The 25,862-nt window shown below is 43.4% G+C and overlaps 1 protein-coding gene across 2 annotated transcripts in view; it reads left to right on the forward strand.

Moving 5' to 3' along the window:
• Nucleotides 1-25,862, forward strand: part of Slco3a1 (solute carrier organic anion transporter family member 3A1) — a 297,128-nt gene that overhangs the window by 254,754 nt on the left and 16,512 nt on the right. For both annotated transcript variants that reach the window (XM_076851396.2, XM_076851395.2), the window contains exons 6-9: nt 583-781; nt 2,820-2,958; nt 17,456-17,631; nt 22,162-22,226. In XM_076851396.2, the coding sequence (XP_076707511.1) occupies nt 583-781; nt 2,820-2,958; nt 17,456-17,631; nt 22,162-22,226 (579 nt within the window). The remainder of the gene's footprint in view (nt 1-582; nt 782-2,819; nt 2,959-17,455; nt 17,632-22,161; nt 22,227-25,862) is intronic.

Raw genomic sequence — 25,862 nt, forward strand, 5'->3', positions numbered from 1 at the left:
GCTACAAGACATATTGATTTGATTGATGCCACTTTCTGAAGAGTTGCAGAGCTGGTTAAAAGACTGTCTCTGCAGACTGATGAGTTCTGTGACCTTTGGGTCATGAAGCCTCTGCACCCTCATGCAGCCCTCCCTTATCACCTGATTCGAAGAGGAAGAGAAGATCTCCTAATCATCCTAAATCCACTTTGCACATCAACACACAGAGAGAGCATCACTGCTCCTTAGTATTTATTGTGTTGAAATGCACATCTGTGTTCCCCAATCTGTCTGACTTGTCTCTTGGTTGTCCCCATAGTAACTAGCATGTGATTCCCATGATGGTGCCCACTTGGCATGACAGGTACGTTCAGACTCATGATAATGGAGCTTTCCATGTCCATCTCCCTCTATTTTCCATGAGCTCTCTGGGTAGAAATGTGCCCCTTTATGAAGATTTGGGATACTACCAAGGCAGCGACAAAACAGTCTGGTCACAGGTGATTTGCAGGGCTCAGCCTTGGACCTGCTGTTTATCCTCTGTATGGACTGGTCCGTCCTTCCCAGTTCATCATGGTCCCCGCCACTCTGTGTTCCTTTCAGGGATGACTGCAATTCCGTGCGCCTGTCTGGGAATCTTCCTGGGTGGTCTCCTGGTGAAGAAGCTCAGCCTGTCCGCCCTGGGGGCTATTCGGATGGCCATGCTTGTCAACCTGGTGTCCACAGCTTGCTATGTCTCCTTCCTCTTCCTGGGCTGTGACACAGGCCCTGTGGCTGGGGTTACTGTTCCCTATGGAAACAAGTGAGTACAAGAAATGTTGGTTCCACCCTGCCTGCTGCAGACCCAGGACTCTCTTTCCACCATAATTCAATGGAGTCAGCTTGGTCCCTAGTGACCATGGAGCAGAGAAATAAGGACACCTCTGCATCTTACTTCCCAGATAAAGAATCACTATGTCCCTCTGGGTTGCGAGGGCAAACTGTTCCACCAATAGCCAAGAGAGCCCCAGGGAGAAAAGCAGTCATTCACTCTACAGAGTACTCAATTATTTCTGGCATTTGACTTTTAAGAATGTGAAGATGGAAAATATAAAATACATTTTATTTCAAAATTGAACTGAAAATGAAAAATAGAATTGATTTCAATAATTCCTTAAACTATCAGGAGCTATCATTAGGCTGTAATTATAGTAATGACAGGGTCTGGCCCCTGGTAGGTATTTATAAATATCAGAGAGAGGCAGGAAAGAGAGAGAGAGAGAGAGAATGAATGGGCAGGAAGTTAGCTAGTTCTTATGGGGCCACTTTTCTTATAGCCTAGATATTATCCCTGGCTTTGGACCAGAGTCCCATCAGGATCACCCTTTGAGGGAATGATGAACAGTTCTTACTTAAATATTTGGTATCAACATCTGTCCCCTTCCTACATGGGACTCTGAGGCTGCCTTGGGGCCCCAGCCTAGAGCACTGATGCTGCAGCATGGCTGGCTGACAGGTCTCGGTGCCTTTCTCTCCACAGCCAGACTCCTCTCCCAGGCAAGCCACCAGGCCTGTTCCTGTAGTTAAACCAGAAGATGCAGTAGATCAGGGCTTATCTTGAACCCCGAAAGGGTGAGGAAGAGAAATGGGAGGACAGAGCAGAGGTAGCTAGCCACAGATAATTGCAGAGTCTAGGCACCTCGCTTCCCCTCCACCCCTTTGCCATCACCACCAGGTGGCCTCTTCCAACCCCTCTGCAGCCCTCAGCTCCTTCCTGTACAAAAAATGTACCTTCAGGTTTGCACTTGCTATGAGTAACAGCCCTTTCTGTGGATAGCTCAATGTGCAAGTAGATTTCGGTGATTACAAGCACCAGGTCTTATTCTAATGACGTTATCCTTGTGTTTAAAAAAAAAAAGTGAAAACTTGTGGTCACACTGCCTCAGTCCTAATCCCTCCTTTCCCATTTATGTATATTTCATCAAATGACTTCACCTGGCTGTGCCTCAGTTTCCTTCTCTCTAAAGCCTGTGGGGGTTACACTGAGAATAAGTGAAATCATACAGGGGACACCTTCAGCAGAGCATGACACAAAAACTCAAATAGCACCACCATCATCTTCAGTGTTCTGATGTGCTCTGAGCCTCTGGACAGAACTGAAACTAATGGGGCCAAGGGAAGACACTTCCTGTCTTAAGGGGCTGAAAAGAAGCAACCTGCTTTTCATTTTTTCTCTTTCTGCAGAGTGCTTGCTCTGGATAACTGTGCCATTAATGAAACAAAGGAAAATTAAAATATCTTAGTCTTATTTTCCCTGGGATATTCTGTCCAGCAGACAGACAATAATTTTTGAAGCCAATCTAGTTGTAGCAGTATTAGTGGAGACTTCCTGTCTGCTGGGGAGGAACAAAACAGAGATGAGGACAAAGAAGTTAAATGTCTAGCTGTGCAGACATCATTATTGTTCTGGGAAGTGGGTGAGCTGAGGCTGCTGTAATCGGGAGAGGTATTGTGGACAGTGTGGCCCTGAGCTGAGCCCCGGCTCATGGACACATGTGATGGGAATGATTTTCTCCTCCTGGCTTCCTGAGAGGAGCTGGAGCTGGACTCTGCTGCCCACCCGGCCAGATGCCCATCCTGCACCCTGCACTGAAAATAATGGGGCCCTCAACAGTGGTTCTGGACTGGACCTTGCAGGACACGAAGGGCTAGATGGGAAGAGGAAGAGGATGGAGATGCCAGGGGAAAATTCCATAAGCCAAGAGTGACTCACCACAGCAGTGGGCAGACCCTGTCAGTGGGGGCATCCCGTCACAAATCCACCTGTTGTGAATGGGTGCCATTTGTCCTCTCTCTTGCAGCTCAGCTCGTGGCTCTGCCCTGGACCCCTATTCACCCTGCAATAAGAACTGCGAATGCCAAACCGACTCCTTCACTCCAGTGTGTGGGGCAGACGGCGTCACCTACCTGTCGGCCTGCTTTGCGGGCTGCAACAGCACGGTAAGGGAGAGCTCCTGATGGAGGGGAAAGGGCAGGGGCTCAGACAGCCAGAGGAGCTTCCCATCTGAGATCAGGGACGGGAGCAGCCACTCCAGGTGTTCCGCATCTGCTGTTCTCCTTTACTGTGGCTTTTTCTGAGCCTCTGCCCTGCTGCAGTGAAGGATCCTCCATCAGAAGGATGAGAGGAGAAACCAGCTCTCAGACCTTCTTGCTAACTCAAGTGGGTTTCCAAGAAGCTTCACGGAGCACCTGAGAGTAAAACTTCAAAGCAAGCCGTGCATTTCAAAGCCAGAAGAAAAGACTGTGGCTTGCGGCCCTGGCAAAGGGAGTCAGTGAAATAGGCTGTCTGCAGATGTAGTGAGCTCTCCATCACCAGAAGCATGTAAAGAAAGATCCAAAAAACATTTGTTGGGGAAAACCTCTTCCAGACCTGACTTTAGTTCAACCTCTTCTCCACTTAAGTTTCTTTTGCCTTTTTCTTCCCAATTAGATGTTTCCTACCTTTTCTATCTTCCCACCACTGTTTTTCTTTTTTCTTTTTCCTTCTCAGTGTGAATCTAACAGTTGGCTGTCAGCCTGAAGACTTCCACATTCATTGCACTAAAACACGATGTGCTATGTGACTGGCCACACAGTCGTGTTGATCCCATCTTCCAGATGTCTCTGGCACCCGCCCTTCTGTACCCACACGCTGTCCGGGTGCAGGCCCTTCGCATGTCTTGCTTGGACCATGTGGACTCCCAGGATGGTCCCCTCTGCTCTGTCTTATACCCTGTGGCTGGAAGGATTTTTTCTCAGCCTGCAGATGAGTTTTCAAAGTGCTCTGTTCTATCAGGGCTGGGCACTGAGCCTGGTTCTTATGTGTCTCCCCTAAGGGATTCTGCTCTTCCTTTCTGTTTGTGATACTCAGCTTTCTCCATACAATGTTTTTTGTACTTCTCTCTCTAGTTGGACAACTCCTACTGGCCCCTCAATACCCAATTCAAATCCCCCTCTTTAGAAACAGCCCCTTTTCTCTTTGGAGTTCTCATCTTGTGGCACCTGTTCTTTCCTGGAGGCTCTTGCGCAGTGAAATACTAGAAGTGCCATTGTCTCTGATCTTTAGGTTCCTTGAGAAGGGCCATCATCACCCAGGTGTGCATCAGAAATGCCTATACGATGCACAGGTGGTGAGGAAAACATGAAGGCCAAGTGGCCGCTTTTGCAGAACTCAGAGCTGAAATCACTCCTTCCCTCCCCTTCCCACATCCTGTGTCTTCCAAGAGCAGCAATCTCTCTGAAAGAAGAAAAATGGATCATTTATTTTCATTTTCATAGATTCCGTTTCTTCCTTGCTTTTAACATTTAGATTCCTGGCCAGCTATTAACATTTTCTATAGAGAAAATAAATCACCATGGGGTAGGGGCTGCGGGGGAGGGGGGGAGGAACTGATTTTTAAATTAGATGACAAAGCATTTTCTTTATATGACTGGAAATAAGTATTAAAAAAGGATCAGGGCCTTGAGAATGGTTGAAGTAAAAACACAAGCTATTATTTTTCATAGCAACAATTTCATTAACATTTTAATATCCAAAGAGTTCTATTATAAATCAGCATCAGTTATTGTCCTTTTTAAAGAATTTAATCGACTCAGTGTAGCCTGTGACCAAATAAGTCTTTATTTCAAGGACCGCACTCACCAAAAATTGTCTTAAAAGTTGTGTTTGCCCTGATTTTGCATGGACGAGAGGATTATTGAGTAAAAGCCTCAGCTGCTTCCAGCTGCTGAAACAGCAGAGCTGTGGAATGCAATTAGGAGATGGCAGGCTCCTCTGCTCACCTCTGGACATGTCATTTATTCCCCAGACACTTGCCTTTCATTCACGTTATTGGAGGCCTCCCACTGTCTGCTGTGCAAGGCAGGGAGCTGGTTTCTAGGCAATTGCAAGGTGAGGAAAACACCAGGTCCCCGGGCTGGGGTGGCAGTCAGGGTACCATTCCCCTCCTCATGGAGACACATCTCTACATGCCCTGGCTTCCAACAGGGGTGGATGAGGGATTTGGGGGACAAACAGAGCCATGCTTCTCCTGGAAAGGGGCCCTTGCCATAGTCTTGCCTTAAAAATAATCACAACCACAAAACTTTCCATAGTGGCTGGCTTCATCGCAGACTGTTCCGGGCCAGGTAACAGGGCCTTTCATGTGTCACTCATGGCCCATGGCAGCTTGGCCCAGAGTCAAAGGAATCCCAGGATGACATCCAAAAATGAGCAAAAAGCAATTTGAATCTTTTAAATCTCAGCTGCAGTATTTTGAAAAAATGCCAAAAGTGGGAGATTATATTCCTGGTACATTAGCTCCCGTCTTCTCCCCACCCCCCTCCCCTCCTTTTTCTTTCTTGGTTTCTGAGCTCTTAAGGAGACTCCTCTGCAAGAGAAAGGCTTCCTGGTCTCCCGTACCCCTTGGCCTTTCCACACTGATTCTTTCACTGTCCCCTAGGAGGTCTCCACTTTTCCTGGGGTGGACCCAGCCACACTCCCCTGGATTTCATCAGTCCTTGTCCTCAGCCCTCCATCCTGTGATTTCATTCATCCCCACCTTGGCAAGTCTGACTCCTTTTTAGTTCCTTCCTATATATGAGACCAGTCACTCGCCAAGGTCACACACTAGAAAGTGGTGGAACACAGTTCTCTCCATGCCACACCTGGTGTCTTCCTCTGCATTCTGGGACTCCCCCCTTTTAGGATCCTCTTCTTTATTCTCCCTTAAAACAACCTCTTCATACATGCTGTCCACAATCAGGGCAGTCAGCCTCCACCTGGCCCTGGCTACTCTTTCAGGCTTAACCTCCCTTTTGCCTTTTAAAGAAGCACTTACTAAGTGGAACTGCTTCAAGCCCCCCCACACACACCATGCTCACCCTTGCCCCCAGGATCTTTGCATGTGCTATTCTTTACACCCACAGGAATCTTCCCTGTCTAGGCCCTGTTTTATTCACTGGGGCTTGCCCTCTGCCAGGACACCTTCTACCTCATCATCTTTTCCAAGTCTGTGTTGGTGCTCTTGCTGCTGACTGTCCCTATACCTGTTCTCACCTTGCAAGGCTCCTACCCCACCTGTCCTAAAGGCTGATTTGCTTCAATGTATCCCTCACTAAGCTCCAAGAATGGGGACTCTGTTGTGGACCCTTGCATTCCTAGTACCAGCAGCGCTCTGGACCAAGGTCTCAGACTTCTTAACTGTCCAGCTGGAGCCCCAAGCTGACCTGAGAGAGGTGACAGGTGACATCAACACTGTACACAACCCACAGGCAGGTGGATTGGATGGTACCAGTGTCCAGACTAACAACTTTATCCTTTCTCATTTCTTCCCACTTTATAGCTTCCATCAAGACTTGTTAAGAATTTCCCATAACTAGATTAGATGTGAATAGGTCAATCAAATAATTCTGATTGTCGGGAAATCTGGTCAGCATTAGCATTTTCTTTATATTAGTTTTCCCTTCCTACCTTGGTTAAGATTTTGTTGTTGTTGTTGGTTTTAATTTTCTTCTTTCATATCTTCTGGAGTGATAGCAATGAAAGTTTCCAGGACCACATTTAATATATGATTTCTAATTCTGCTCATTGCATATGACCAGGAGGGGTGACAAAAAGATTGCAAGTTAATTTTGCAAGCTTCCTTTGGCGTGAATATATTGTCCAGATTGTTTCCATACCTTTCACTTTCAGAAGTAATTATTCCAACAGAAAGCGTGTTAGTTTGCTGCTGACTGACTGCTGGGAGTTGTATCCTTTTGATGTACTGAATAATTGACTTTATTAAAAAAAAAAAAAAAGCGTATATCAGCCACCAATAGAATGTGGAAAGTCAATAGGAGTCCAGCACAGCAGTTTGTAGGGTACTAATGATAGATGACTAATCCATCTCCCAGCCAGGCAACAAATATTTATTGAGCGCTTGTTTTAGCAAAGTGCCAAGTAGGTCCTGTGCAGGGAGGAAGATGACTCCACTCTGCCAGAACACAGGGGACTCGCCATTCTATATTGCAGGTGTCAGTTCTGGCTACGGGTTAGATTTTTATGGGAGCTTTTAAAATGGGAGGTTCTGCTCAGAGATTCTGCGTTCCTTGTATTGGAATAAGACCCTAGCATCAGTACTTTTTTCAAGCCCTCCCCAGTATTTTAGACTTCTAACCCAACTTGGAAACCACTGTTCTAATCCACAGTTGCTCAACTTTGGTATTATTGACATTTGGGGTCTGATCGTTCTTTGCCATGGGAGGCTGCCCTATTCACTATAGGATCTTTGGCAGCATCCCTGAACTCTACCTTCCAGATGCTCCCCCAAGACTTCCAAGTTCTTCTGACAATCACAGATGTCTCAAGATATTGCTGGGTGTCTCTGAGGAGCATAATCACCCCTTCTTTAAGTTACTGCTCTAAAAGTAGGAATGAGACAAGTTCTGAAATTCTTATCTTTCTAGAAACAGGTGGAGCCCTGAGTTACCCCTGAATAATCATCCTTCAGTCTCCTTTTCCTTCTCATTGTGTTAGTCTACTACAGAACCCAGTCTGGAGAGTCATCCATGCCCACCTGTCACAGCACAAGGGGATGTACCTCATATCTGTCCTAAAGATCTGTGGTTCTGGACTTCTGGCGCCTCTGATAAAATTGGAAGATAGCAATAGGTCCTTTGCCCATGTAGGGCAACGGTTGGAGGAGCTGAGAAGTGACTGGTACCTTGGGCAAGACATGTGCTGTATACTTAGCTGCAGTCTGCATCATCAGCTGCCCCTACCTCCCAACCACTTTTCTTATTTATAATGTTTCCAGTCTAGCCCCAAAGGCTTAGGGCTTATGAAACCCTCTCACACAGCCTGGCCCCACATGCCCAGAACTGATTTAAGTGTGTGCAACATTTCAGAAGGGCTTTGTGAATACTCTGAAATCACACCCTATCAGGACACCTGATACACTGCAGGCCCTGTCCTGGGAAGCATAGCTGTAGAGGTGAATAAGGTAAGGAGCCCATGTTGATGATAAAATGAAGTGTAACACATTCATGGAGTTACATTCAAGGGGCACCCAAAAGTGACACTCAGCCTGGCTCTACAATATAGCTATGGTGAAAGAACAACAGTATAAAACAGTGCATAGAGCATGGAAGAAAAATATTTCAGTAAGGAAAAAGAAAAATCTAAATATACGTCTATCTTTGCATTGAAGAAAGATTGGACAGATACATAGCCAACTGCTCATAGATGGCTACCTCTGGTTAGAAACTAAATTTTTTTTATTTCAGATGTTCTATATGTCAGAATTCTCTAAAATTGATCATGCATTATTTTTCCAATAAGGAAAGGCTTTTTTGTTTTTTAAAAAGTACCATTGAAGGACAGGTGGTCACATTGACATAGAGAAGAGACTAGCTAGATAGTGAACTTGTGAGGTTCTGTCTGTTAGGGTAGAAATTGGTTTGGGTGAGGTGGACACACAAAGGAGGGAATGGACATTTTCCCCAGGACCAGGCCTGCCTCATAAAGAGTGAGCAGGGACTTTCCTGGTGACCAGGCCTCTAAGGATATTGCCACATGGATTGTGGATAAATGGGGACATGTAAGTTTGAACCTCATGGTATATATGGAATTTGAAGTCAGGAGAAATAGCGGTGGAGCCCACTGTTCATTCTGAGCCACAGTCCAGCCCTTCACCTTTCTGTGCTCTGAGGTGGCTGGAGAGAGTGAGCCTTTCTGCCCCTGAGGGTCCCTTGCCCGTGCCCCTCTGGCAGCAGATCCTTAAACTCTGACAGGATGTGCTCCTGCTCATGGGCTATAGGTTAGGAGTGAAAGGTGAACTGAAGTCTTACTTTTATCTCAGAATTTTTCTCCCTGGCCATGATACTGCAGCCAGTGACCTCTGAGGGAAGAAGAGAATGTACTTCTTGTGGCTTTTCAGTATCCCCTCTGCCTCAAGTGGGCAGTCACTCATGTTCTTTGGGACGACATCTGAGGTCTTTGCCTGGAAATGCCATCTTGGGCTGGGCCAATGAGAGGATGCATTCCAAGCTACAAAGACAGTAACAAATGCCAGGGGAAAGTCTGAGGCACTTCTGTGAATCATGAAAGAATCCAGAAATAACTGCGACACATAGGAGCATAACATCGTTCTCAGGAAGATGCCCCACTCTGTTGGGGTGGTATCACCACTCCTTTGCCATCCGTGATTAGGTTGGCAAGTTTACAAAAGAGCAAAGATCTTCTAGTCAAGAAACAGCATGGAGTGGCCTGTGTCAGCACTGCTGTGGTGCGCTCCTCTCCCGGACGCCAGGACCAGGCCTGGCATTTAGTAGAAATCGTCTCTTCTTCCTGGTAACTCAGTGCTGTACGGGAGGACAAGGACAGTGCTCCAGAATGTCGAGGGTGACCCCTGACCTTTCAGGTTTTCACAGCACACTGTTACAAATAGCATCTGCCCCTACCCTGCCATCCCCTTAGAAAAGGATGCTTGCAACCCAGCAGTTCATTTTATGTGCACCATTACTAGGAATTGATCCATCAGTATTGAATGTGGGGGAACAAAACTAAAACAACTTTATTTGTCAGTGTTTTTGAAACACTGCTGGTATGTATCTTGTTCTTATAATATGAGCTGTCAAAATAATGTGCTTACGAATTTCCTTCATCGATAGAAAACAAATCCAATATTCCAGAGAATAATTTTTCTGTATTTATGGTCTCTAGCTGTCTTGTAATTATTTATCCCCATCATTGCATGTGAATAGAGCCATTTCACAATTTATATTAATGATTGGATGTGGAACATGAGTACAGTTTTAAGTGGCGTGCTGTTCTTTCATGGATTTCATTTTTTAGTGTTACAGAATTTTTATTTTTTTTAATATTTATTTTTTAGTGGGACACAATACCTTTATTTTATTTATTTTATTTTTATGTGGTGCTGAGGATCGTACCCGGGACCTCAGATGTTCTAGGCAAGTACTCTATTGCTGAGCCACAACCCCAGCCCCTTAATTTTTTAATAAAGCATTTACATGGTTCAAAATTTCAAAAATGTATAAGGAGGAGAAAATGACTCTCCCTTCCATCTTTGTCCCCCGTTCAATGACCCATCAACACACCAAGTAGACAATTCTCATCACAGGTTAAGTATCCCTTATTTGAAAGCCCTTTTTTGGAAATTTTGGATTTAGGATTTTTTTTCAGATTTTGGAATATTTGTATATGCATAATGAGATATGAATAAAATATACATAACAAAAAAGACACATCTTAGCTGCAGAGGGCTGGGAGGGATGCTGAATACACTGCTGTGCACCCATGTTTTGACTGCAACCCATCACCTGAGGTTAAATATGGAATTTTCCACTTGTGACATCATATCAGCCCTCAAAAAATTTCAGAGTTTGGAACATTTTGGATTCTTAGATATTCTTGTCTGACACCGACCAGCAGACGTCTTCACTGGTCGTATACTGTTCTCTAACTTCTCTTCTGGAATTAACCCAACTGATGCCTCGTTTCTGTAGTTGATTTTGGGTTTGCTTGTCTTTGTCTATTCAGGCTACTATAAAATACTATAAACTAGGGCAAGGGGGGCTTGCAAACAACAGGATCTTATTTCTCCCAGTTCTGGAGGCTGGGAATTCCAAGATCCAGGCGTTGTCAGATTGAATATGTAGTGTGGGCGCATTTCCTGGTTCTTCTCACTGCATCCTCATGTGGTGGAAGGGGAAAGGCAGTTCTCCAGGTTTCTTTTATAAGAGCACAAATCCCATTTATGAGGGCTCTGCCCCGTGACCTGATCACCTCCCACAAGCCTCATTCCCAGCTTCCATCACCTTGGTGATTAGGTTTCAACACAAATTTTGGAAGGACACAATCATGCATTGGACACAGACCATAGCACTGTTCTTGCTCAGATTTGCTTAGACCCCCTCCCCAGCTCTGCTCTCCTTAGTCTTGGCTGCAAACCCATGGCAGCTTAACCCTGCTGTTTCCTCACTCCATTCATGGGAGTCAGCTAAATGCTACATTTAGCTCATCTACACAAGGCTGTGCAATCATTGTGCCAGCCATACTCAAGAGATAAAGACATCTCATTTATATAATTCCATTAGGGGCATGATCCTGGACTAAATCCAGAGTGGATCCATTTCAGAAGGGGTTTTCCACTTCTTGGATCACGCAGTTTCCCCTTTTTGGGTAAATGTGATGTTATTGAGCCATAGCCTAGTAATGGGACCAAATTAGACTGTATGGAGGTACCAATTACACATTATTTGTTAAGCCAAGCAGAGCTCACCAGTCACGTGGTTTGTTCAGAGTTTGGGCTTAATCACTGAGTTCCAGCACCTACATCATATTCCCTTAGTGCTCCTCAGAGGCTGAGTCAGAACCCAGCTCCTGAGTACTTGGTCAAACACAACTATAGCTGCCCAGAGGGGTCTGCTCCCTGTGCATACCTAACCATCTGAGCCCATGGTGTTCTCAGAACATAATCAGTTCCTGTCATTTATCATATTCTAAGCATGCCTCACATACTGCCCTCGTTCAAACCCTCCTGATTGCTGCAGTAGCCTCTGATTGCTGGGTGGGAAGAGATTTGTGAATGGGGTATGTGTATCTGTTAGAGTTCGGCCAAGAAACTAATATCCACATATGCTATGGAAAGATAGGGTTTAATAAGGAATTAGAGTTTATGTGAACCTGGAGAAGCTGGGGGATTAGGATCTGGAAGAAGTGAGATGAATTAGCAGAGGTGGGCAAGTTGGAGCTTGTGAAAAAGCCCAGGAAGCTGTAACCATGTGGCTACTCAGCAGGACTGGAAAGGGCTGCTCAGGAGAGATCTGGGGAACCAGCTTGCTCGAGGTGAGCATGGAGACTACTGGTACACTGCAGGGCATGCCAGGAGAGACTGGTACCTTCAGGTCTCCTTCGCTTTTGTCCAGCCCTGTGCCTGACCCCACAGCCTTTGTAGAGTAGTGGCCTCTGTTTCACTTTGTAGAGGAGATAAAATGATCCTCTCTCCAGCCTTCAAAGTTCTCAGCCAGGACAGATGTCTGTGACAAAGGCAGATTAACAAGAATAGAATAGATTTACATATACCTCGTGGTTATGGTTGGGTATCCAGGAAATGAATGAATCTCAAAAGACGTGGCTTTGAATTTTGGCTTTAGTTCCATTGTCCACTAAAACAAAGCTATGGGCAAGGCCAGTTATGGGGAGGGAGCCAGGAAGAGCGTGGTCAGTGAGGGAAGTTTCGTTTGTGCAGGTGTGGGTTGATGCCTTCTCCATGGAAGAGTCCGGTGACTTTGTCATCTTTGTCTTCCTGGTACAGAGGAGATTCCCCAGTAGAGATTTCAAAACCACTGCAATGGTATCCGCCTATATCTCAGCTGCTCGGGAGGCTAAGGCAGAAGAATCACTTGAGCTCAGGAGTTCAAGGCCAACTTTATTTAAAAACAGAAAAAACAAAACACAAGCTCTCCTTTATAAAGTAGGACCTCGTGTCATCTAGTTCCATCCCTATTAGTAGCTTCAACCAACCACAGAACATATTTGGAGAAAATTCTGTGTTGGTACTAAACATGTACTAAAAACATGTTCTTTAAAGCATTTACGTTGTATTAGGTATTATAAGTTTCCTAGAGATGATTTAAAGTATATGGGAGGACATATAGAGAGGTTTCATATAACCTCATATTTTGGTATCTGCAGGGGTCCTGGAAACCAATCTTCCTTGGCTATCAAGGGATGGATTTCTTTCCTAAAGCAGTCATTTTTTTTTGTTGTTGTCAGAGCTTCTTCTATGTCTACATTTTTCTCAAAAATCAGTTCAAAATGATCCTGATGCTAAAAGAGGCATCTCCTGGGGTGGCATATTCTGATCTGCAGCTCCTACCTTCTAAATCTTGCCTTGTTCCCCCCTCCTGTCCAGCTCTCCTCAGGTGGGAAAGGAAACTGTGGGGAATAGTCCCCAGCCTTACATGGGAGAGTGGTCCTACACGCACAGTACAGACAGACCCAGCCCGACACCTCCTCATGCTCAAGTGTCAGGAAGGGACATATCCAATGGCCTAGGAGGGATCTGGGCTGCAGCTTATGTTCACAGGAGTCCTGAGCAGGTAAAGATGGCACAGCACCTAAAGGAGGGCCAGGGAGAGGGTGCAGGGTGGGAAGGGGGAAAAGCCAGACCAGGGCCCTGAGGGACTCCAGCAGTTTAGGATGGGGAAGGGGAGAAGGTGCCAGCAAGAAGGATGGATGAAGAATGGAAAAGTTGAAGGGTTGGGAGACGAGAGAGTGGAGTTCCAGCAAGGGTGGAATGGGTGGTGGGGTCCCAGGATACGGAGCCCAGTGGGGAACTTAGCATGATCAGATTCATGTGTACAGGGACAGAAGCCAGTTGGAGTAAGCTGAGAGCAGGGTGGATGAGAAAGTGCAGCCATGTGTCTGAACAGCTGGGAAAGCCTGGCTGTGCCATTGGTGGAGACAGGTTCTAGTTCTTACCCCTGGGGAGGGGGAGGGGTAGTATTTTAAGTTATACTTGCTTCCTGATAAAGGCAGAGGTAAATTCATTCACAGACGTATTCTTTTAAAATTATTTTTAATACATACATAAATTAACAAGTTTCACTGTGACTTGACATACATACTATATGGATCACATTCACCCTCCCTTCTACTGTCTTTTGCCCTCCCCTCTCTTCCCCTCCCCCCCCCTTCCCCCGAGCCCCTTCCCTTCTCTTCCCTTCCCTAAAAGGCCCTCTTCTACCTTGAGGTCATCTTTGGTTTTGTTTTTTTTAAGTTTCCACATATGAAAGCATGTGATATTTGTCATTCAGCATCTGGCTTATTTCACTTTTTCTTCCTCTGGTTCCATCCCCTTCACTGCAAGTGACATGCTTCCATTTTTCTTTATGGCTGAGTGATATTTCATTGAGTATATATACATTCATCTGTTGTTTTCTAATCCAGTTACCTGTTGATGGGCTGATTCCATGTCCTATCTGTTGTGAATAATGCTTGTAATAAACACGGGTATGCTGTTGTCTTTTTGTATGCTGACTTCATTTCCTTACTGTGCATATCCAAAAATGGTATAGCTGGATCAGAGGATAGTTCTACTTTTCATTTTTTTGAGGACCCTTCATACTGTTTTCCATAGTGGCCATATTAATTTATGTCCCCACCAACAGTGTCTAAGGACTTCTTTTTCTCTATGTCTTTGCCAGCATTATATATAATATATATGATTATTCATTTGACTAGGGTGAGGAATGAAATAAGAGCCTCAGTGTATTTTTGATTTGCAGTTTCCTGACTACTGATATAGAGCATTTTCTCATAAATTTATTGGCCATTTGTATTTCTTTTGAGAAGTGTATGTTTAGATCTTTTGCCCATTTCGGATTGCATTACTTTTTCCTTTGATGTTAAGTTTTTGGAGTTCTTTTATAGATTCTTGATATCTATCTTCTGTCAAATGAATAACTGGCAAAGATTTTCTCCCATTCTATAGTTGTGTCTTCATTCTGTTGCTTGTTTGCTTTGTTCTATCCATTTAATACCTTCATGGATTCTTGCTTTTGTTTCCTTAGCTACTGGAGTACTATTCAGGATATTGTTGCCTCTGCCAATATCTTGAAGTGTTTCCCTCATTTTCTTCAAGTAGTTTCAAAGTTTCAGGTCTTAGATCCATTTTTTGAGTTGAATGGGGTGAGAGATAGAGGTTCAGTTTCAATCCTCCACATGTGGATATCCAGTTTTTCCAGCACCATTTAATAAGCTGTCTTTTCTTTGACTTGGCACCTTGGTCAGGAATCAATTGGCTATAGATGTGTGGACTTATTCTGGGTACTCTATTTGGTTCTGTTGGTCTGTGTGCTAATACCATGCCATTTTGGTTACCGTGGCTCTGCTGTAGGTTTGAAATCAGATGCTGTGATGGCTATAGGATTGCTCTTTTTGTTCCATGTTGTTGTAGCTATTCAGAGTCTTGTCTTTCTGCGTAAACCATAGGATTTTTTTCCTCATTCTGTAAAAAAATATGATTGGTATTTTGATGGGAATTGCATTGAATCTATAGATTGCTTGGGGTAAAATGCCATGTTTTTAAAATATTTTTTAATTGTAGGTAGACACAATATTTTTATTTTTATGTGGTGTTGAAGATGGAACCCAGTGCCTCACACTTGAAGGCAAGCACTCTACCACTGAGCCCCAGCCCTGAAAGGCCATTTTAACAATATTAATTCTTCCACTTTATGAACATGGGAGGTCTTTCACCATATAGTGTCTTCGGTTTCTTATGATTGTCATTGTAGATAGAGGTCTTTGCTTCCTTCTTTTTTTTTTTGAGACCTGTGAATGGGATTGCTTTCTCAGCAAATTCATTATTGGTGAGCAGAAAAACTCCTGAATTTTTTTTTAATGGTACTGGGGATGGAACCAGCGGGGAGACTCTACCACTGAAACACATTCCCATCCCTTTTCTATTTTTCATATTGAGATAGGTTCTAAGTTTCAGAGGCTGACCCTGAAGTTGAATGCTTCTGCCCCAGCCTCCCAAATCCCTGGGATTCTGGGTGTGTGCTACCATGCTGGGCTAGCTAGCTACTGGTTTTTGTAAGTTGACATTGGATATTACTGTTTACTAAATTTACCAATTTTGAGTCTTTTGGTGGAGTCTTTAGAGTTTTCTAAGTATAGAATCATAGCAGTAGCAAACAGGGATAATTTGACTTCCTCCTTTCTTATTTATATCCTTTTTATTTCTCTCTTGCTCTGGCTCAAATTTCCAGAACATATTGAGTAAGAGTGCAGAGAGTGGATATCCTTATCTTGTTCTTGATTTTAGAGGAAAGACTCAGTTTTTCTCTTAACATGTGTATCCTAAAACTATCTACTGAGCTTTTTCTACTACTTCTCAGCACTGAGCTGGGGAAAGAATCTTGAAAAGCACAGGGGACTTGTCTGAGGAGTTCCTTGTCCCATAGTTCTCACTTCCTCTGGGAGGCAGGTAAAGGCCTCTATACTCAGGGATGGACAAAGAGGGCTGGGCTGGGCTCAGAAACTCCCATGCAAAGGGGAGGGAGCTGCTCAGCCAGAGGAGACCTCTCAAAGAGAGGTAGTATCTGCACTGGGTTTTGTAAAATATCTAGGAAGTCTCTAGGCAAAGAGAAAGAGGGAGAGGGGCAAGACTTCAGCACCTGGGAATCACCATAAATTCTTCAGGTCTGTAGATAGGACCAGCTACACAAAGATGCCTGCTCTGGTAGACCACTTAGGAGAAAGGATGCAGTCCCAGCACACAAAGCCTTCCCCTATTTCTACCCTGCAGATAAAAGTCCCCATGTGGGGCACAGGCAGACAGGGATGGGAACAGGTACCCCTGAAGTCATCACAGATAGCTTCATGGGATTAAAAAAAAAAAAAAAAAAAAAAAAAAAACTTTCTCTGCACGTTATCTGTGGAAAGAAGGGGGTTAGAAAGAGAGGAGGAATGGGTGTAGGGGAGAAGAGCAGAGGAGGAGAACCATAAAAGCCAGAGAGGGTTTGTTTGACCCTCAGGAGGATTTACCTGGGCATGTGCTTGGAAGGCCGATCAGTCCTGGGAAGGGAATCCATGAATCATTTATGACTGTTTTCACTCCGTATTCATTAAAGGCCTCTGCACTATTATTATTGAACTTTAATTGGCTTGGCACTCAGCTTGGCCTCTTGCAGCCCTTGCTCCTCCCTTTGCCATCAGAAATTCCTCAAGTGAGCTAGAAAGCGTGAGCAAAGGCTGTGCTGGGAACAGGGCGGCTGAGCCAGCATCACCGGGAAGATCAAATGGAATGCGGTCACTTTTCTTTCTTCTCTCTGATCATATATTAATAAATGTATCTCATTCGGCTTCCACTCTGCTCCCCATGAGCCTCTCTAAGCTGCCTGGAATCTCTTAGCCCCCTTTGCTTTCTCAGCCACCAGAGAACTTTTCCATCAACTCCCTCCTCTGGTGCATGACAGCGCACATCCTTTGTTCCAAGTGCCACACTGGGCACTGAACCAGCAGCAATGTGTGGGTTACCTGATTTACTTCTTTTAATACACTTCAGTGTAATTATAACCGCATAAAAGAGAAGACAAATTGGCAAGTAATTGCAATGTTAATTTGGTAATGTTTTATCATATTGTGGAAACGCAATTTCCTCTCTAATTGTATTGGGGGGAACACGTTTGTCTATGGTACAGTTTATTGAGGGATTCTTGAGAATGGAAATGAAACACCGGAGACAGGAAAATCAGCTCTCCTCCCCATAAGTATTCCTTTATTTGCATGTGTTTTTGCAGCCTCCTCAAAAAGCTGACTCGTTTATTCAGGCCTAATTAATGGAATGCCACAGACTGCATAATTAGGCCATGACGGCTTTAGCTGATGGATGGCTTTGGATTTGGAAGCTGGAGATACCCCCAGGTAAAAAAAAAAGGCACTAAATGCTTTCTTTTTCAGAATCTCACAGGCTGTGCGTGCCTCACCACCATCCCCCCTGAGAATGCGACCGTGGTTCCCGGAAAATGCCCCAGTCCCGGGTGCCAAGAGGCCTTCCTCACCTTCCTCTGTGTGATGTGCGTCTGCAGCATGATTGGTGCCATGGCCCAGACACCCTCAGTCATCATCCTTATCAGGTAAGCTGTGGAAATAGCCCTGAGGATGTGAGAGCTAATGGGCTATCCCCACTCCACCTGGCATGCACCTGGGGTCAGAGGGAGTCACACTTTTGGACTCATGTATATGAGTCTCACAGCCAGATGAGATAGGGCCGCAGCAAGGAATATAGACCAATAGGAATAATTGCAATCAGTCGATCAATAGGGACCTCAGAGTAAGAAGTGACAGCAGGGCACAATGGAGAAGACCACATGTCTTCCCAGGAAGAGCTTGTGCAGGTGACCCTGAAAAGGAATCTGCATTGATCTGTCCAGAGAGCAGTGTTGGAGTAAATGGAAAATGGTGTTAGACTAAACAAGTCCCTATGTCCAGCCCTGCCACGGATCAGCCATACACCCCTGGGCATGACATCTTCCCCTAGACTGTTTTATAATCTGTTATGGGGTGAGGTGGTCACTGGTCCAGCTTTCCTCCTGCAAAAGCGTGTGACACATCAAGACCATCTGTGCTCAAATGCCATAAAGATGTGAGGGATAATTGTGCCAAGGGGCTCGTGACAGGCAAGGAGTCACTTTTCTTGTACAAACAGGTTTTTGTACCATACTAAGTCATCCAGAATTCTGTCACTCAGGACCCGTCCTGGGAGCAGACGAAGTGCTTCAAAGGTGAATCATTCAGCAATATTCTGAGTGAATTTGTCATTTGAAAAGTCATCCAGCTTTGTGTGTGGAATCTAGAAGTGAACTGACCCAACCCTAGTATCCACCTGAATCAGAGGAAAGGATGCCACTGGAACACTCACCTTGTGAGATGCAGCTATATAAGCAAACCAATGCCTTCCCAAGAGCTGGAAAGAAAGTAAGAATGAAATACTTGGAAGCACCTGAGTCGATGTACCTCATCAACTGATTTGCCTGGCTTCTCCATTCATCTTGTGCTGCCTACCACATTTTTTTTGGTCTTTGTTATGAATTTTCATAGAAGAGGATTTATACAAAGTACTTATGTTACTTAAAAGGTCATTAGCAAGGCCTTAAGACTGCAGAAGCATCAAGGGTACAATAGCAAATTGCCATTTTATACTTCCTAAGCTTGAAAAAAATATATTTTAAAAATTCATACCCAGTGCTTTGCAAGGCTGTGGCCAAACTAGTAAAATCACATATTGCTGGTGACATTGAAAAGCATCAGTCCTTTCAAAAAAATAATATGGCAATGTGAGTTAGAAGCCATAAAAATATTCAGAACCTTTTATGCAGAAACCCTACCCCCATCCTTCACCATTTATCTCAAGAAAATACCTCTCTACAAGAAAAAAAAGTCTCAATACAGACAGACTTTTATTACAACGTTAACTATAATAGCAGAAATACCTGAATTGAAATAGTGAGTTAAATTATGGTACTGCAACTCGACGGAATAATGAAAATTCTTAAGAATGTGAAAAGTGTTTATGAAATGAACCATTGAATTTAAAACTCTATATGGAAGATGATTATATGTAATATGCATATGGGCAAAATCCATCAGATCTCATGCATGGGTTTAGGGTGGCTGCCTTATGAGTAGTTTATTTTTCATTAGAAATTCTCATGAAGTTATATTGTGATATTCACACACAAAAGGCACCACAATGCAGAAAAAAATGACCCTTACCACTTCAGTAGCAGTAGCTGGTCCCTTGTCTCTCCATGACTTCCTGCAAAAACCCAGCCTCTGGTGCTAGGTGGTAGTGACTGCTGATCAAACAGGGAGAGTCTGTTGAAATCTCAATCACTTCCAAATTTCAACTTGATGAACAGCTCATGGAGTTTTGCAGGAAGTATCTGATTCCCTTTAAACAGATCAACAACAGATGGCCTCCAGGACCTGGGCTGGGCCTTGTCCCCTCTCAACTCCAGGCTTAGAGGCACATGTCCTGCATGTTAAAAGGCCAAGGTAGTTTTTCATTCCATCACTTTCCCAGTCCAGTTTGCCACTGTAGATGTTCCAGGTAGGCAGTCGGGGCTGCAGTCCAGATGTGCCTTAGCCTTTACCTGGCCCAGAATAAAATGCTTGCTCTTAGGCCATGCAGAAGCATACCCATGAGAACAGTGCTCATAATGTCCCAGAGCAAGGAGAAAGATGACATATACTGGGCCCCTCCTGGGTGCCAACCCTGGACTTTGGTTTTATTGTATTGTTAGCATTCCCCCTTTACAGATAGAAGTACCAGAGTGTGGTTAAGCAGCCATTAAGTTGTGACACTAAGGCTGCATGCCTGGGCTTGCCTGGAACTTTCAATAACAGACTGAACCCTCCATTTCTTTATAGCTAAATGCATGAGAAATGATTTCTTATGGGAACCAGTTTCCCAACAGGATATGATGAGAGATCTTAGCGCCTTGCTCACTTTGTTCCTAGTGACATGATAGCTAAAAGGAAATCAAATTTCAAGTGATAAATATTCTAGCTCATTATACCATCATGTTTTCTTGATAAGGAGAATTTGCCTTTATTTATGTGTCTTTCAAGTTAAACCTTCAAATGAACGTGCTAAGACTGTAGCCATGGAGCCGATAACATTGAGGAACTTGGATTTTGTAACGTATTTAAAAGAGTAGGTGTTCTGTCCAGAGAGACACTGATCTCCTCATCGACACTGTATGGCTGTCTGCCTTAATCAGCCAGAAATTCATGTCTCACTGCCTTGGGATTACTTACCTATACCATATTCTTTATAATTTAAAAAAGTATAAATTTTTTTATATATTTCCCCAACAATCACACATTTTTAGTTTTCCCTGAACATATTAGAAATGGGGGAAAAGATTATAAAAACCACTTTGTTTTTCCCAGGTTTCTATAACAAAACACCATGGAGAGTATGATAGTTTATAAACAATAGAAACTTATTTCTCACAGTTATGGAGGACTAGGGAGTTCAAGATCAAGGCACCAGTAGAGTAACTGGTAAGGACCTACTTCCTAATTCACAAGGGATCTCTCTGGGGTATCTATTCTATAAGGGCATTAATCCCATTTATGAAGTTTCCACCCTCAGGACTAATCACCTCTTGAAGACTCCACTATAACCTTGATGATTACCTTTGAAAGAATGAATTTGGGGAAAAACAGTCAGTCTATAGCACACATGTAGTTTTTCTTGATTAATAGTCACTTTTGGGGCTGGGGATGTGGCTCAAGCAGTAGTGCGCTTGCCTAGCATGCGTGCGGCCCGGGTTCGGTTCTCAGCACCACATACAAAGATGTTGTGTCTGCCGAAAATAAATATTAAAAAAAAAAAGAAAAAAAAATAGTCACTTTTGCCCTATCATGCCAAGAATCCAGAGACATGTACATCTGAGGCCCAACCCAAATGATAGGTCATTAGATGGATGCTATTGAATTGTTGAATGAATGACACCCACTCAGTCCATAGACAAGTTAAACATCCTGTGTACTGGATGGCCTGTTGGTAACTTTGTCCCTAACTTTTATTTTCTAAAAAACCAGCTATTAGGCTGTCCTTGCACTGCATGGGTCTTCTATCCACACTGGATGACTCTGCCTAGCCAAATCCTTCAAGAGCCAAAATCATGTGCTTCCCTCTCCATCCCCTAGAGAGTCATGATGATGACCACCAGGCCACAGTAGGGCTACCTGAGGTCATAAGTTGAAGACATCTGCACAACCATCCACCAACTTACATACTCACCCAGCACATGCCATGTGCTGGACACAGAGCTAGGACTGAGGTCACAGTGATGAGCAAGATGCAAATCATCCTTGACTTCATAGGGAGAAGAGATGCAAATCATCCTTGACTTCATGGGGAGAAGGCATGTACTGAATGAACACAAAAGAGATTGTGTTATTGGTCGTGTAGCTCCATCTATCTAGAATCAGTCATCATTTCCAAAACTCAACTGTCATTCAACTCCTTAAAATATTTTGCTAAGAATGTTCTAGAAAATGTGTAAGAAGATTGTTCAAAGGGACTATTCTGGGTAAACCAAAGCCAGAATCAATTTAAAAAAAAAAAAAAAAACAGAACAATGATTATTTGAAGGTCCCTTCCCAAGTTAAAAGGTACTGACATGTGATATAGATGCATTATTTCTAAAATGGTCCATCCAGGATATCAAAATATTCTGATAGATTTCACAAAATGAGCAGAGAATAACAAAGGTGTTCATCGTCCCAGCTGGTTTGTAAAGCATAAAGAATTATTTTTTCTCCGTTGTTTTCCACATGTGTATCTTCTATCAACTCAAGTTGCTTCTCCCCTCAACAAAGGTTAAATCTATTGTTAGACTTTATGACCAAACATACATTCAGTCCTTTGAAATGACAAGATTAGCCCATTATTAAAGAAACACTGTTCAATTCCTAAACTTAGCTATTGCAGTCATTTTTTAGAATTTAGGCAGGGAATTTAAAAAAAAAAGTGATTAGTAATTGTCTAAAGAAGGGGTGTGATGGGCAGCAGCAGCAAATGACTGTGGGCTTGGTAATTAAGGAGGAGTGATAAGAACGTTTTTCTCCCTCTTCATCTCTTTATGTAGGACAGTCAGCCCTGAACTCAAGTCCTACGCCCTAGGAGTTCTTTTTCTCCTCCTCCGTTTGTTGGGTATGTATTCTCTCTCTTCTCTTCCCTCAGTAACTAATTGGATGCTTATTACCAGGTGAGTAAATATCAGTGAAATTGCCCCATTTCCTGGGCTTATCCTTAGTTCTATAATGTTTAATTATTAATAAACAAGAAACTGAAATTTTTGCTCCCAGTTTAAACTTAGGCAATCCCTGGGTGTCAGAGTTTCCACGTCTACCAACTTGTCTTTATGCCACCCTGAATTCTAATTGGCATGAGGAGGAAAAGCAGTGTCACCAAAGGGGAGAAAGATTTGATGTCACAAATTGGCACCCTCATTAAACAGCTTATGAACAACTTGTGAAATGCTTCATTCATGGGGCTGCCAGCCAGGGGAGAGAGTAAAGCCCCCCAACACCTAGCATATGGAAACTTTGCATCCTTTAAATTTTTCCCAACCAATTTGGTTTATTTACTTTGGGTTTCTGGCATGAGGCAAATGCAACAGTGGTGCTATGGGGTCTGTGTTCCAAGATTTGGTCTGGATAGAAGAAATATCAAGTCTAACTCCCTCAATACAAATGAACAAGACAAGAGCTTGTGATTGACCCAGAGAACTGTGCGCGGCTAGGGAAAGGTAGGCCAGTCGGCCTAGTACCCACCTCCCAGCTGTGCCTGCCCTGATCCTGTTAGACCACACTGTTGCTTTATAAACATCCCTTTGTCAAGAACAAGATCGAGGTAATTATTTTTTCCTTGATGATAGGGCAGTAGTCTTTTTAAATGAACTTAATGGCAACTGAGGGGAGAAGGGGAAATGTACTGAGTAAATGATAAATTCCTCATTCCAACTGTTCAGTCGTGGATTAGCACAAAGACCTAGAGAAATGTGTATAAAAATGTTTGTAACAGAGGAAAGTTGGCAGCAGCCTAAATGTCCAACAGCAGGGAATTAGTAAAACCAGTTTTGGTCTATAATCCCAGTGGGATTCATGTTCCCCTTTAAGATTCGGAAAAGAAAACTATATATAGACTTAGAAAGGGCACATGATATGTGGAAGGGATAAAAAGAGGTCTATGATGCACACTCTACAAAGTATGTGACATCAAAACAGTATCTTCTGTGTAATAAGATTATATATATATATATATATATATATATATATATATAATTTTCTAAATTTGTCTTAAATTTTTGAATATATATTGCTTTTATAATGAGACTAACTCCTATATGATATATGGGAGAAGAAAAAAAATCACTCTTAAATCTATTAAAAATATAAAGTCCTCCCTGTTCAATGCCAAATACACAGCATATGGACCTCCTCCATTCCCTTTCTTGTCTGTGGCAAATAATCCAGTGTCATGATCATTTCTGGCATGCCTGAGACAAGGCCTCAGACTCCTCCACCATTGTCAAATGTCATCTTTGTCTTATTTCTTTTGCGTGGAAAATAGAAATCTTATAGGTATGAAGAAGATACCCCAGATAAAGTTCAGCCCTGATTCAAACTAAAACATTTGGGCCTTTTCTGGGAAGTTCAAGTACCTTGCAAAACTCAACCATGACACAAAGCTCTACTGATTTTCTTTTGTATCTACCTACCTATCTAGCCACAAGAGTGGGTGGCAAGATGATGACAGATATATAATACCAGCAGGTTAGAAACCCTCACTTCTGAAAATGGTGAAACCATTCCACAGACATTCAACAACAAACTAACATTTATTGAGCACACACTGTATTCTAAGGTCCTGGGTCATCCCTAGGTAAATGATCATAGCCTTGCCCTTAAGAGTCCTCTCTCCCAGGCTGATAGGAGAAAGGGGAACCTACCCTGTGTGTAGATGCTAAGGACTCAACATATCTTTCAGAATAATTTTGATAACACAAAATGAAAAGAAAATGCATGAAAGTTAATGAAAATCATAGGACAAGTGAAGACAAAACTCAAAATGATTAGGTATGTGCAATGTGGTACTGTTAAGATCATCCTGTGCTGCTCTAAAGCAGTCTCACCATTTGTGTATCTGCTCCAGGAACAATCAACTAGGCATTACCTAGAAGGTTTTTCAACTTCTGCAACCGTAATCCCAAGATAAGTTTTGCACCTCGGCCCAGTACGCACATACATATGCATAGATGCAGCTGAAACAAAAATTACATCAAAAAATACCTTCAATATGTAAGATACATTCTGATATTTTCTATTCTAGTCCACACTTTTAAAATGTTGGTCATGACCCACTATATTGATTTTATTGCTCATTATGGGTCACAAATCAGTTTGGAAAACCCTGCTTCAAAAGGATATGACACAGTTTCATCTTTAATTAAAAGTGGCTTAGCCAAGAAGTCTTGGCATTTGGCCTAATTTCATTTCTTGTAGCACCCAATAAGATTAACCACCATTATTATTAATGAAAGGCCAATGGAATAAATCAGATTCCCTGCCATTGCCAACCTTTATGCTGGCCCCTCATGGGTAATGGGGATACAGTGGGGACATCACAGTCAGAAGTGACAAGATCCATGATGGAGTTGGCACTGACAGGACAGGCACACATGGAAAGGCCACATAACTTTGCCTCGGGATGCAGGCAGTGGGTTTGGAAAGGATGTGATGTCCACCCTAAAAGTTATGCAAATGAGCTGGTAGTGGGGAGAGGATGGTTTCAATGAAGGCCCTGGGGGTGAGCAAGGACACGGCATGTTTGGAGGCTGAAGAAAGCCCAGTGTTGGGGGCAGAGATTGGAGATGGCGGTGAATTAAAACCTGATGAGAAAGGCCAAGTGGGGACTAAGTAATCAGGTGCTGGTGTAATAGACCAGCTGAGGGAGGCTTGTGGGGAAAGGTGGGTGGCGTTGAGAAATATTAATGAGGCTTATTCTCTGAACAGAAGTACAGTTGACCCTCCATATCTGCAAGTTCCATGTTCAGTCACTATAAGCTTTTTAAAGAAATTGAATCTGTCCTAAACATGTGCATACAGATCATTTTCCCCTAAGCAATACAGAACAACGACTATTGGCACAGCATTTACATTGTGTCAGGTATTATAGGTAATCCAGAGATAATTTACAGTATGCAGGAGGATGTATACAGGCTTTATTTAAATACTAGGCCATTTATATAAGGGACTTGAGAATCTACAGATTTTCCATCCATGGGGGCTTTGGAACCAATCTCCCTTGAATTCCAAATATAAAACTGAGTATGTGGGAGAGAGGCACCCACAGTGACAAGTCCTAAGAAATGGCTTAGATGATGCTGTGAATGGGGATTTATTGAGACAGAAAGATGAGGAGCAATTTGGGAGTGGCCAGCATTGTCTAATATAACTTTCTAGCCACATGTGGCTATTGAGTGCTTGAAGAACGGCTTCTGTGAGCCAGATGTAGTGATTTTTATTAAATTTTCATTTAAGTAACCACATGTGTCCAATGGCTATCATGCTGTACAGGTACACCCCTCAGTGGGTCAGGGTGGAAGAGGGGTCAGCAATGCCAGACACTTGGCCGTGGTCAGTATAATGAAAGAGGACAGGACCTAGAAGTGAAGGTGACATTGGTTTCCCCTTGGAAATGAGTTGATAGAAAGGGCAGAAACTATAGTAGCATCGGTAGGTGTGCACTGAGAATTTCCCCAGTAGCCCTGAAGTAGAGGTGATA

Source organism: Callospermophilus lateralis, chromosome 3 (assembly GCF_048772815.1).
Source record: "Callospermophilus lateralis isolate mCalLat2 chromosome 3, mCalLat2.hap1, whole genome shotgun sequence".
NCBI lineage: Eukaryota > Metazoa > Chordata > Mammalia > Rodentia > Sciuridae > Callospermophilus > Callospermophilus lateralis.